Source organism: Culicoides brevitarsis, chromosome 3 (genome assembly GCF_036172545.1).
Source record: "Culicoides brevitarsis isolate CSIRO-B50_1 chromosome 3, AGI_CSIRO_Cbre_v1, whole genome shotgun sequence".
Taxonomy (NCBI): Eukaryota; Metazoa; Arthropoda; class Insecta; order Diptera; family Ceratopogonidae; genus Culicoides; species Culicoides brevitarsis.
The window spans coordinates 21,021,012-21,034,050 of record NC_087087.1 but is presented as its reverse complement, the minus strand read 5'-3'; the positions used below and the strand labels follow the sequence as shown (position 1 = coordinate 21,034,050).

The window sequence follows — 13,039 nt, the reverse complement described above, 5'->3', positions numbered from 1 at the left end:
CATATCATGATTCAAGATGTAATGAGTTGATTTGTCCCAGTGTGTTCACACCGAATTTTTGAAATTAAATATCAGGTATTTCTTTTCTAGTGCACAAAGAGATAAAAATGTCATATATGACAGCTGTATTTCCAGAAAAATCTAGAAATCAACTGATTTCATAAAAGTACTAGAAAATTTAAAGAAAAGTCTTGTTAAGAAGAGTTTTTGCAAGCTGATCAAAGAAATATATCATTAAAATCATTAAATTTGATCAAAGTGTTGAATAGTTTCAGTACACGCTATAAATTCAATTAAAAGTGTTAAATTAGTCAGACGGTAACCTTAATTTTGAGAAAAAAATGTCCGTGATTGGTATAGATTTTGGAAATGAGTCTTGTTTCATTGCTGTTGCTAAAGCAGGAGGTATCGAAACAATCGCTAACGATTATAGTTTGCGAGCAACCCCTGCGTATGTAGCATTTACGGATAAAAATCGAATTCTTGGAGTAGCGGCAAAAAATCAGCAAGTCACGAATATGAAAAACACCATATGTGGTTTTAAGCGATTAATCGGAAGAAAATTCGATGATCCTCATACACAAAATGAGCTCCGTATGACTGCAAATAACGTTGAAAAGCTGCCGGATGGAGGTATCGGATTTCGTGTTAACTATTTAGGACATGAACACGTGTTCTCACCTGAACAACTAACTGCTATGCTATTTACAAAGTTAAAAGATACATCAGCTACTGCTTTACAAACGCAAATTAATGATTGTGTTATAACAGTTCCATTTTACTACACCAATGCTGAGCGAAAAGCATTGCTAGATGCTGCTCAAATTGCTGGGCTTAATGTTTTGCGGCTAATGAATGAGACAACTGCTACAGCGTTGAGCTATGGTTTTTATCGTACAGACCTTCCAGCCGAAAATGAAAAGTCTCGCAATGTGATTTTCGTGGATTGCGGACATTCGTCCATTCAGGTCTCAGCTTGTGCCTTTAATAAAAGCAAGCTCAAGATGTTAGCCGCTTCTAGTGAACAATTGGGTGGACGTGATTTTGATTATTATTTGGCAGAACACTTTAGTAATGAATTTGTTACCAAATATAAGATTGATCCTCGTACAAACAAACGGGCATGGGTGCGTTTGCTCGCTGAAGTAGAGAAACTAAAAAAGCAAATGTCGGCAAACAACACAAAACTGCCGCTTGGAATTGAATGTTTTATGAATGATATAGACGTTTCAAGTACAATGCAAAGGGCAGATTTTGAAAATATGTGCTCCGGGCTTTTCAAACGAGTGGAAGAGACCTTTAAAAAATGTCTCAAAGAATCGAAATTGTCTCTAGACGAGATTCATTCGGTGGAAATCGTTGGTGGCAGTAGTCGCATTCCTGCAATCAAACAACTTATTGAACTTATATTCGGAAAAACTCCTAGCACCACTTTGAACCAAGATGAAGCCGTATCAAGAGGAGCCGCATTACAATGCGCAATTATGTCTCCAGCTGTTCGAGTTCGTGAATTTGGTGTGACGGACATACAAAATTATCCTATCAAAATAAGTTGGGATGGTGAAGGTGGACATGGAAATGGAGAGCTGGAAGTGTTTCCTGCTTATCATGCAGCACCTTTCAGTCGCCTTTTATCTTTATTCAGAAGGGAGCCCTTTAACGTTCAAGTTTCTTATGCAGATCCTAAAAACCTTCCTTACCCTGATCCCTTTATTGGACATTGGGTGATCAAAGGGGTAAAACCTAATGTCGAAAATGAATCACAAGAGGTGAAAATTAAAGTACGAATCAATCATAATGGCATTGTTTTAATTTCAAGTGCTCAGATGATTGAAAAAAAAGAAACAACAGAGCAAGATCAACCCTCTTTTGATACTTCAAAAGACGAGACTCAAAATCCTGATGATCAAACACCGAATAACACAGAGTCCAATGAACCAATGGAAGTACAACACGATGTAAGTAAATATCAAAAGTATGATTTCGTTATTCAATACCTAAAAATCATCATAAAATTGCTTATTTGCTGATAATATACTTTGAATTTATTTGTCTTACAAAGGCAAATCGTGAATCTCAGCCACAAGTGCCTGATAACGGAGATGGAGGAGGATGGACTCAGCGGGTTAAAGGATGGTTTAGTTCGGTACGCGATATTTTCACCGAGAACATACATTTTGTTTACTTGCCTATATGTGTATATGAACAAAACTAAGTTTTTCCAAAATGTATATAATTTATTTTAAGTTGGACAAAACTGTAAAAAAATGGTAAAAATACATATTTTAACCCGCTGTAGGTAAATTTAGTCCCCCTTCAAATTAAACGAAAAATATATTTTCTTTTAAGCAATATGCAGATTTATGATTTTGATTGAGATTTTTTTTCTATTTATTATGTTTCATACCTTGTGTAGGCAAGTAAATATAATATTGATAAAAATATAAATAAAATGATTTTTTTGCTTGCCGTAGGATTCAACTAAACAGGAGAAGAAGAAAAAAGCCACTACTAAATTGATAGAGCTCGCGTTAGAATCAGACACCCATGGATACTCAACCAGTGACTTGAATAAATACATAGAACAAGAGAATAAAATGATAAATTGTGATCGAGTAGAAAAGGAACGAGTTGATGCAAGAAATGCATTGGAAGAATTTGTATATGATATGCGCGGAAGAATACAAGAGGGAGGTGAATTATACGAATATGTTCTTGATTCAGATCGTGAAAATATTTGCATGGAGTTAGATGAAATTGAAAATTGGTTATATGAAGAAGGAGAAAACTGTGAAAGACAAATTTATAAAGATCGATTAGCGAAATTGCACAAGGATACGGATCCCATTAAAGCTCGTCATCAAGAGTTTTGCTCACAACCTGCTGCTTTTGAAAAGCTTGGTCATGCAATTCAAATGGCTCGTAAGGCAGTAGATCAATACAGATCCGGGGATGAAAAATATAATCATTTGACAGAAACTGAAATTTTAAATATTTCTGAGACAGCTGACAAAGCAGAAAAATTCTTTATCGATGCAAAAGCAAAACTTACAAACGTTACTCGGACAAAGGATCCAGAAGTTCATGTTGCTGATGTGTACCATGAATGCGATACTTTAACAACTTGTGTACGTTCGGTATTGAATCGTCCTAAACCAACACTTCCTCCTACTGAAAATCACGAAGCAGATAAAAACAAGGCAAATGGCGAAAACACAGATTCTAATAATAAAAATGCTAAGTTACATACAGAAGAAACTAATATGGAAGTTGAGTAAACTGATGGGACAAATAAAAAGGTATGTTAAAGTTAACAACGAAATTACAATTAAAAGATTAAAAATATTTTCATTCCAGATATAATAAATGAAAATATTTAAAAATAAATTACATTCTATACCTTATTCAAATTTTTTGTATTCAAAACAATTGACATGGAAGATTTTGCTTATAAAGGAAGTCAACCAAATTGGAAGCTAAGCAAATAAACAAAATACTTTTAATAAAACGTCCTCTTAAAGAATAACCTATCTTTTTATATATTGAAAAACTGTAATCTACCCCCGCATTGTGTTGGAACTAAAACTTTTAAAAAATAGGTTTATACCTGATTATTATGTATCGCATTTCAGACTAGCAAAATCATAACTAAGGTTCAGTTTAACAAAATATGTATTTATAAAAAAAAAACAAATAAGTATGAAAAAATATAACAACGATACACCCTAGAAAACATTTGTTTTATTATTAAATAACTTAATTATTTATTTAAAGGTAACAGTTATTTATGGTATATATTCTGAAATACAAATACAAGCATTTGTTCCACCAAACCCAAAGGAATTTTTTAATGCAATTCGCATTTTTGATTCATCTGGCCAATTCAGAGCTTCGTTAGGGACGAAATTTAAATCAGCTATTTCATCTTCAGTGGTGTCAAACCCAATTGTTGGAGGAATTATCTTATCTTTAATAGCCATTACAGTAAATGCTACTTCTAGATTTCCGGCTGATCCTAATAAATGTCCATGTGCTCCTTTTGATGATGAGATTTTTAAAGTTTTACAATGATGTTTAAACAACTTTTTAATAGACTTAGCTTCAATAATATCACCAATAGGTGTAGAAGTTGCATGTGCATTTATATAAGTGACATCCTTCGGCTTTATTCCTGCATCAGACATAGCTCTCGACATAACGAGTACAGCTCCATTTCCGTCCTCTCTAGGTGCAGTTAAATGTGATGCGTCTCCGGAAACACCATAACCTAGAATTTCAGCTAAGATATTTGCATTCCTTTGCTTAGCATGATGTAATTCTTCCAATACAAGAATGGCTGAGCCTTCACCCATTACAAACCCATCACGTGATTTATCAAAAGGTCTTGATGCTAGTTTCGGATTCTTAGATGTGCTTAATGCTCGTAAACGACAGAACCCAGCAATACTAAGTGGATTAATGCATGCTTCCGTAGCTCCGGCAATCATGACCTCAGCGTCACCATGGCATATGAATCTAAAGGCATCGCCTATAGAATGAGCACCAGTAGCACATGCAGTAGACACACTGTGGTTTGGCCCTTGAAACCCATAACGAATACTTATTTGCCCAGCAGCCATATTTGAAAGAATCCGTGGAACAAAAAAAGGACTTACCCTATTATATCCCAGTTTTAGAGCTTCATACGTATCACATACATCGGTAAAATCAATCATTCCCATTCCAACCGCTACTCCGGTTCTTTGTTTATCAACTTCGTTATTTGGATACCAATTTGACGTTTTTAAAGCTTCTTCTGTTGCAGCAATAGCATACATTGTCGAAATAGACATGGATTTCATATCGCTTTTTGAAAACATACTGTGTAATTCAATGTCGGATAAACGGGCAGCAACATGACAAGGTAGTTTTATATATTCTTTTTCGTGTAGTCTTTGAATGGCACATTCACCGGAAATCAGCTTTTTCCAGGAAGTAGACACATTATTGCCTAACGGTGATATTATTCCCAGACCTGTAACAACAACCCTTCTTCGCTGTACATTTTGTGATGAATAATTATGAATCAAGTTTTTGGAAAAGCTTTTTCTAGCCGAAAACAAAATTTTATAAAACATTCTATCGTTTTTTAAAAGAAACTATAATAAAAAGAAAATAAACAAAAACATATGCTCAAACGCAAACAACAAAGAAGAACCTATGTATTTAATCACAAATGCACCAATACCAAAGCGATTTCAAATATAGGTATTAGCCATTATATAAAAAGTTACAATACGTGCACATAAAAGTAGATGCTATTGAATTAGAATTTTATTATTTAAATACAAATACCTAAACAATGTGGTTGGAGTAAAATATTCAAAATACCTATTTATTATTTTAGAGAAAAACAAACTGCAGCATGTTAACATTTTTAATCAAGTAAGGTTTGATTGAAAGAAAAGTACCTTGAATTAGCAGAGAAAATTCGAATTGTAGTATATGTTTGTTACATAAGTCGTTTGGGTGCAGATTTGATTTTTAGTTCTTGAGAAATATTTATCCATTCTCCATATACTGGGTAAACATAGGGCGGATTCAGAGGAGGGGCAAGGGGGGGCATTTGCCCCCCCCCCTTTCCGACTCAAAATTACATAAAAGACCATAAAATGAACAAAAAAGCCGATTTTTTACTGATTTGATCCCTCTCAGAGTCCTTTGATAGCTCTCTGGATCCGCTCTTGTTTCCGTTGAAAGAAAAAATATTTTTTTTTTTGAAAAATTTTAATTTTTTTTAAAAATATTTCGGCTATAAAAATAAGGATCCATTTTTTCCCAAAAAATGTCATTTTTTCGCCATTTTTCCGAATTTTAAGGCCTGGGCTCCAGATTTTTTGTCTTGAAGTTAGTCGGGAAATTTTATGCCTGAATTCGAATTCTTTGGAAAGTTTACTGTCATTGAGCACCTTACCGCTTCTGACAATTTTTCGATGTTTTTAGGCCGGCGTTTCACAAAATGGGCCTTTTTTGTGCGGTAAAAACAAAAGTAAAAAAAAAAAAACAAAAAAAGTCAATATAAAAACTTATAAATACTGATACAAATGAAACTAAAAAATATGGTCCAAAATATTTGATACGAAAAATGATAAAATACAAAAAAAAGTTTTGAAATACTAGATACATACAATCTTTTTTCATTAACTTTCTTTTATAAAAATTACCTAACTATAATGTATTATCAATATTTTGATTTTATTTAACAATATAAGTATTGGAATTCAGATAGTTGTTTTTTAATGTTCTTTTACAATAGCAGTGGCACATAAGCGATTGAAATTATTGACCAACCGCTTTCGTAATTCTTCGCGTTCTTTTTTAATAATAGCTTGCCTTGATTGAAAATTTAAAATTAGTTCATCGGGAATTCCATCATATACTTCTTCATCTGAATAATTAGCTTCATCCTGAAGTATAAAAAAAATCAAACGGTTAAAGACATTCCTCATTCTATTCATATATGTAGTTTCATATATTACCAACATCTGAGCTAAAGATAATTTATGTATTTCTCGTCCGAAAGGTTTTGAAGAACATTCGTCGTCCTTTATGTTGGAAAGTGTGTCTTTATGATTGCACAAACCATCTATATAAGCGATTTCAGATCCTGCTGGACTTGAAGTGATACTTGAAGATGTAGAATAAGGTAATATACCCTCATGATGAGTTTCGCTTGAATAACCTGCATCCAATGAATATTGAACCCTTGTCTTATAGGAATGACAGGATTTACAATTTACACTATTAACCACCTCTGGTTCGATAAACTTATTCATGGAATAATAATTGTTAGCATTTATAATTTCTAATTGTTCATCATTTTCAGTAGCAGAAACACAAACAGTTTTTAGATTAGTGCAATATTCATTTGAATTTCTACTTTTCCGTTCCATGCGTTTTTTCCTTTTTTTATTTTTCCTTTGTTCCTTCCGTTGTTCTTTTAACTTTTCTTCACGACTTATTTCTTCGTATAATAATTCAAGTTTACTAATACCGTTCTTATTTTCAACAGCCATATTAAAATTTCGAGACAATGCATATACAGCTACAGAAGCTAAAACCTGACACGCATTTTCTTCCTCTTTGAGACATAAATGTATCCGGCGCAACTTTTCATAAATATATATACCAATACATGTAAGCACCTCTTCTTGAGCATTTTTTGCATGGCGCTCACGATGCTTAAACTGACTTTTATATTATATGAATAAAAAAGTAAATCGAATGTTAGTTGAGGAATGTATTAGACGAATTCCACGTGAGATGAACGATGTTTAAAAATCATGTGCTTCGATTTCAATGAAACTTTGGGGATTGGAACTAACATTTTTGGAGAAAAGAAATTTTCGAAATTTTCTCCCCCAATTTTCGCCAATATGATTTGTCGTCTGAAGTACATTACTTTTCTCTTTTCTCGAAGTACATATGCTTATTTGATTCATCATCATATGCTTATATGATTATTTTCCAATTTATAGCCGGAAAACCCAAATTTTGGTGGAAAATGGCCCAAAAATCATATGATTATTTTCCAATTTATAGCCGGAAAACCCAAATTTTGGTGGAAAATGGCCCAAAAATCATCGAAATGAGGAAAAAAGTTGTTCGAGGGACCTCCAAAAATTGAAAAACTAAATATGCCATCTTATAGTGCGTGAAAAGACATTGCTTTTGAGTATATGGACCCCGAGTTCCAACCCCCCCTATCGTAACTACTTTTCAAAAATTTTAGTAGCCCTTGCCAAGACCTTTCCACCAAGCCTATTTTTTTGAATCTGTTGTACTCCATTAAAAACAAAAAACCTTTATTTTCCCCTATAAATCTCATAAATTCCTATAATCCCAGAGTTTCATTGACATCGGAGGACATGGTTTATGAACATCGTTCATCTCACGTGGACTTCGTCATTACTTAAATGCAATCAATCAATTACCTTTCGTTTAGTTCGGGCTCAGCTTTTTTTATCAGATTATCAATAAAGTTGTTTTCATGGAGAATGTGAATATGTTTTTTAGAAATACACTGGGAAATACATCGCTTGATTCCAGCGTACAATGATGAAATGTATACTGGTTCTTTCTCTAATCTGTTGTTTTCATTCACAAGTAAAAGGTATGCCTTTTCAATCTTTGTACGACATTCAGAACAAAATTTGTGCTTTTTTAGATAATTCAACAATATTGTGTGTAGCTCATCAGTTTCAATTATAGAAACCTTTTCTCTACAAATGCTGTTCATGCTATTCCAAACATCACGCCAAACTTCTGAAAAAGGTCTTAATCGAAATGAATCTAACGAGTGAAGTCCACATCTTGATCTTTTTTTACTACGAGGCTCAACTAAATCATTTAGTAATCGATCACTGTCATACAATATCATACCCACACTTGCAGTATTTTTGAGTTTGTCAATATTTATTGTGATGTTACCGTTGGGGTGAATTTCAATCGGATAAAGGGTAGGATAAACACAAGTTTTTAACTGTTCCAAAAGGCGTTCGACTGAACGCCGACATCCAACGCATGGAACTGAAACACTTAGAATTCTCGTAAAGTGTTTGTGAGTTACTAACAAAGACAAAAAAAACTCTTCCCGTGTCATAATTTTAACTTTTTTATCGAATGCCTTCTGGTATATCTCTGAGCAATCATTTTTATCAAAAGAAAGACCTTTAATGCCCAAGTCCATCAAAAATATCTGTAAATGATACATTTGCAAAACATTTGTTTTATAAAATACATCTGAATATCTGTACTGTTTACTTACCTGATCTTCACTTTTAATAGGAAGTTGGCGTTTTCTTATATGAAGTTCTTGCCCTTTTTGAGACCGACAAACATTGATAAGCATAGCCATATTATTTTCTAACTTATTTACTTAACTTTGAAAGTAGTACAATTAAATACAGTTCAAAATTGTAAATGTCATACAAACAATGACTTTTAATGGTTCTTGGTTAAGGTAAAACCAAAAACAGGGAACGGAAGACATGCAAGACTGTTGTAGATAGCTTTGTATACAATTTCAATGTATTGCACATTTTCTATAGGTTTTTTTACATAACATTGTTTATCATCGAATTTCAAAGGATGGCCCGGTTTGTTGGAAAAAGACTTTTAATAAGTCGATTGAACGTATTACTAAATCAAAAAAGGACCGGATACATAGTATTGTAAGATGATATTTCATTTTGTACATATTTTTTTGTGAGCTTATTTTCTTAGTATTTATTTTTCAGGGTGCCCGAAATTGGCGAGGAACCTGGCGTTAAAAATCCACTGCTTCGTGAAGATGGTTTTCCAGAGTTTAACAATGTAACAATTGAAAATTGTGTAGCATATGTGGGTCATCAAGCATTAGATTTAGAAAAGAGTGTTCAGAACATTGAAGGACAACTTATTGAAAACAACAATGAAATAGAAGATATTTTTGGAGAGCTAATTAATCCCATTGAAAAAGAGGTCATTCCTTTAGAAACTACATGGGGTCTCGCAAAAACAATTTATATGGCCAACTCTACGTTAATGCCAACAAAAAGTTATTTATCAATACATAATCGTGCTTTCAAAGCGACCACAATGAGATTTAATAGTCTGCCTATTTTTACGGCAGTTAAAAAAGCCCTCGTTACTAAAAATTTTACAGAAGAACAAACTCGTGTTTTAGAAAAATATATTTTAGAAACAAAATTAAATGGGGTTTGCTTGTTAACGAAAGATCGACAAGTTCTTAACGAGATATTAAATAAATTAAGCAATCTTAAAAAAAGTTATGGCGAACGCGTTAATACAAGTATCAAGCAATTTAAGCATTACATACATGACAGTAAATCAATGAAAGAATTTCCTCCACATTTGTTACAAACAATGGCTGATAACCAAGAACAACCGACAAAAGGACCCTGGAAAGTTACATTACATCCTTATGTGTATAAAGCATTCTTGGAGTATTGTCCAAATCATGATTTGAGATGGAATATATGGCAAGCTGAAACAAGAAAAGCTTCGGGATATTATGACAAAAATTCAAATAATAGTATTGCTTTGGAGGAAATTCGTGGATTACGGCAAGATCAAGCAAAACTATTAGGTGAATTATACCTAGTTTTATTAAATGTTTCACATGTTTTCCCCCTAATTTCTTCAAAAAATCTATGGAGAGAGCAATGGAATGATGATAATGGTCATTTTAGCAATGGTATGTTCAATTACATATGTACAATTTTTTGTAATTGAAAAAAAAAATACTAATTTCTTCATAAAAAGAGTAGAGGAATTTATAATTTTCAACATTTTTCAAAGTTTTACAGTTTTGAAAACGTCATTGGAAAGCTATTGAAATTATTGGTTCCAAAGGTTCATTAGTTTTATATTATTTCTTTAATAATGAAGCCCTTTAAAAATACAAAAAGATAAAATTGTCAACGATTTCTTCTCCATTATCATTATTCATCATTCTAACTTTTTGAGGCCTAAACTAATGTGAAACATTTCTTGAAATTTTACAATTTTAAACTAATTTTCAAACTATTCATAGGCTATAAGAATTATGCGGAAATGTCTATGGAAACAAAAATGCTAGGAAGTGTTGATGATGTTGAAAAAATGCTAGCATCTTTATTAGAAAGAGCAAAACCTGCTCAAGAAGAAGAGATAAATAATTTAGTTGACTTTGCTGAGTCAAATGGGTTTAAGCATAAGTTTGAAATTTATGATATTTCGTATTGGAAACGAAAACAATTATTGGAACAATTTGATTTCGATGATGAACAAATACGTGATTATTTTTCCACTACCAAAGTTTTAGACGGAATGTTTGCACTATCTGAACAGCTCTTTAAAATAAAAATACATGAACGTGGTGATGTTGTTGCTTGGAATGAAGATGTAAAAGTTTTTGATGTGTTCGACATAAATGATTCAAGAGAACCTATAGGCGCGTTTTATATTGATTTGTATAGACGAGAAGATCTAAAAATGTCAATTCATGAAAACTCCGGATGGATGATTGGAATAAGAAACCGTTCTTCTGTATATAAATCAAAACCTTTAGCTGCTCTTATATTTAACTTTTCAAAACCACTTTATGGAAAACCATCATTGCTAAATTTACAGGAGATTCAAAAACTATTTTTTGAATTTGGCCAAACTTTACAACATTTGCTGACAAAAGCTAATTACTCTGATGTTTCTGGTCTATCAAATATATCCTGGGATATGGTTGAAACTTCTGGAAATTTAATGACTCATTTGTTATTCGAAGCAACAACGTTGAAAATGATTAGTTGCCATTATTCTACAAAAGATGAACTGACGGATAGTCAAATTAAAGCAATTCAACAATCTAAAATGCATTTATCAGCCTTTGATTTATGTGAGGAAATATATTTATCAACATTAGATTTAGAATTGCATAAAACAAGGGAATTCTGGTTGGATATAGTAAAAAGTCTCTATCCAAAACATTTCGTGTTTGATCTAGACAAAAAATATGCTTACCCTTGTTCATTCAGTCCAATATTTGCGGGAGAGTGGGGAGCTGCATATTTTAGTCATTTGCATGCTCGTCTCATTGCAGCAGATGTTCATAGTGCATTTGAAGAAGCTAGGAAACTGGGAAAAGAAGAAGTACTCAAAGTTGGAAAACGTTATAGGGACACATTTATGGGGCTTGGAGGTGCATGTGATCAAAAACAAGCTTTTAGAAAATTTCGTGGAAGGGATCCAAGTCCCAAAGCTTTGCTTAAAACAATTAAAAATAGTCCTATGACCAAGTAGTCGAATAAACAAATAAAAAAAATTAACAAAAGATTAAACAGACTAAATTTTTTCATATTAAGGTGAATGAACCCAATGTCTCCATTCATTTCTGATTTTGTCGTAATTAAAAACTAGGGGAAAAAATAAAAATTATATTCATAAAATATGAACAAATCATGTAAAAGTAAGCAAATGATGAAAAACAGTTTTGTAAGTCACTTGACCAATTTTTTTTTAATAAATTTTATTTTTAGAGGTTTTGCTTGATTTTCTGCACTTTCACGTTTGAAAATAATAAGACCTAAAGTTAAATAAATATTAAGATTCAACAGTTATGTTACAAAACTTCAACTAAAAAATTGAAAAAAATATTTATTTTTAGTTTTAGAAAATTCAGATTAGACAAAAATTTTATGTAGGTATTAAATTAAATATCGAATACCTGCAAAACACTATTGAAAATATGAGGGACACGGAACAATTTTTTAAGATGTTTTTAGAATGCAAGTCATTGATGTTTATTTATTTTTATTTCAAACTAAACTTACATTTATTTTTTAAAAAAATTTTCGAAACTGATTCAGGCAATTTTTAAAATTAATTGATGATGGCGTCCAATATATGTATGTATTTATTTTATTTATGTACATTTTTTATTAATTCACATTCTTAATTAACTTTCTAGGAACTTAAATATTGTTAAACTGTATAAAGTTTATTATATTATTTAAAGTTTATTATTACAATAAAGTATATTATATTATTACGATAGATTTACAATGTAAAATTATCAACAATTTTGTTTCTCATTCTTGCTTCTTGATAAATAATTTTTGATTATCAAAAAAATATTTTTAATTATTCGGAAGATATCATTTGCTTTTATAAGACTTTTTTAATTTTGTAATATATATGTTATTAAGATGTTATACTAACATGTAAATATTTAATTTAGCTAGATACATAAATATTACATACATTTATTGTAAATGAAATAAAGTAGTTATCATGAATAGGTAATATAGATTGCAATTTTAAAAATAAAAAAGTATAATTTCGAGATCTATAATAAATAAATAATCTTAATCACAATTTGTTTAGGGTGTTCCAAAACCGTTTTCTGTTTTGCGTTACATGTTTGAAAAAAAAAATCCATGGGGGATGGGGGATAGAAATTTCATATTGATTTTTGTTTTTAGTACTTTATGAAAAAGTAATAAAATTGTTCAATCTTGAGTTA

At 31.7% G+C, this 13,039-nt stretch overlaps 4 protein-coding genes across 6 annotated transcripts; 2 read left to right on the top strand and 2 right to left on the bottom strand.

Moving 5' to 3' along the window:
- The first annotated feature begins 126 nt into the window (after window positions 1–126).
- On the top strand, window positions 127–3,723 carry LOC134835602 (heat shock 70 kDa protein 4). 3 transcript variants are annotated; one of them, XR_010162204.1, is made up of 5 exons: window positions 127–1,958; window positions 2,063–2,146; window positions 2,475–3,299; window positions 3,358–3,509; window positions 3,633–3,657. XR_010162204.1 is itself a non-coding variant. In XM_063850487.1 (4 exons), exons 1-3 carry the CDS (start codon window positions 342–344, stop codon window positions 3,276–3,278), a joined length of 2,505 nt encoding a protein of 834 aa, XP_063706557.1. In that variant the 5' UTR covers window positions 127–341; the 3' UTR covers window positions 3,279–3,299; window positions 3,358–3,723. The 3 variants fall into 3 exon arrangements, 2 of the variants coding, with proteins under 2 accessions (XP_063706557.1, XP_063706559.1); XM_063850487.1 differs by having other exon boundaries at window positions 3,358–3,723; XM_063850489.1 differs by lacking the exon at window positions 2,063–2,146 and having other exon boundaries at window positions 3,358–3,723.
- LOC134835604 (3-oxoacyl-[acyl-carrier-protein] synthase, mitochondrial) lies at window positions 3,695–5,351 on the bottom strand. Its single transcript, XM_063850491.1, has 2 exons — window positions 5,335–5,351; window positions 3,695–5,138 (listed from the first exon to the last, which is right to left on the bottom strand). The coding sequence occupies exon 2, from the start codon at window positions 5,115–5,117 to the stop codon at window positions 3,786–3,788; it is 1,332 nt and encodes a 443-aa protein (XP_063706561.1). The 5' UTR covers window positions 5,118–5,138; window positions 5,335–5,351; the 3' UTR covers window positions 3,695–3,785.
- Window positions 5,352–6,097: 746 nt separating this feature from the next.
- Window positions 6,098–8,950, bottom strand: LOC134835603 (gametogenetin-binding protein 2-like). Its single transcript, XM_063850490.1, has 4 exons — window positions 8,807–8,950; window positions 7,974–8,737; window positions 6,519–7,230; window positions 6,098–6,446 (listed from the first exon to the last, which is right to left on the bottom strand). Exons 1-4 carry the CDS (start codon window positions 8,894–8,896, stop codon window positions 6,276–6,278), a joined length of 1,737 nt encoding a protein of 578 aa, XP_063706560.1. The 5' UTR covers window positions 8,897–8,950; the 3' UTR covers window positions 6,098–6,275.
- Window positions 8,951–9,062: 112 nt separating this feature from the next.
- Window positions 9,063–12,961, top strand: LOC134835047 (uncharacterized). Its single transcript, XM_063849898.1, has 3 exons — window positions 9,063–9,212; window positions 9,279–10,129; window positions 10,577–12,961. Exons 1-3 carry the CDS (start codon window positions 9,130–9,132, stop codon window positions 11,815–11,817), a joined length of 2,175 nt encoding a protein of 724 aa, XP_063705968.1. The 5' UTR covers window positions 9,063–9,129; the 3' UTR covers window positions 11,818–12,961.
- The last annotated feature ends 78 nt before the right edge of the window (window positions 12,962–13,039 follow it).

Bases quoted from the DNA above. Each gene is read 5' to 3' on its own strand.
- LOC134835603 (XM_063850490.1), bottom strand. From the start codon at position 8,896: ATGGCTATGCTTATCAATGTTTGTCGGTCTCAAAAAGGGCAAGAACTT. The intron at 7,231-7,973 runs GTAATTGATTGA...ATAATATAAAAG, and splicing joins GAGCCCGAACTAAACGAAAG to TCAGTTTAAGCATCGTGAGC. The intron at 6,447-6,518 runs GTAATATATGAA...TTTATACTTCAG, and splicing joins TATCTTTAGCTCAGATGTTG to GATGAAGCTAATTATTCAGA.
- LOC134835604 (XM_063850491.1), bottom strand. From the start codon at position 5,117: ATGTTTTATAAAATTTTGTTTTCGGCTAGAAAAAGCTTTTCCAAAAAC.
- LOC134835602 (XM_063850487.1), top strand. From the start codon at position 342: ATGTCCGTGATTGGTATAGATTTTGGAAATGAGTCTTGTTTCATTGCT. The intron at 1,959-2,062 runs GTAAGTAAATAT...TGTCTTACAAAG, and splicing joins CAATGGAAGTACAACACGAT to GCAAATCGTGAATCTCAGCC. The intron at 2,147-2,474 runs GTACGCGATATT...TGCTTGCCGTAG, and splicing joins TTAAAGGATGGTTTAGTTCG to GATTCAACTAAACAGGAGAA.
- LOC134835047 (XM_063849898.1), top strand. From the start codon at position 9,130: ATGGCCCGGTTTGTTGGAAAAAGACTTTTAATAAGTCGATTGAACGTA. The intron at 9,213-9,278 runs GTAAGATGATAT...TTTATTTTTCAG, and splicing joins AGGACCGGATACATAGTATT to GGTGCCCGAAATTGGCGAGG. The intron at 10,130-10,576 runs GTGAATTATACC...AACTATTCATAG, and splicing joins AGATCAAGCAAAACTATTAG to GCTATAAGAATTATGCGGAA.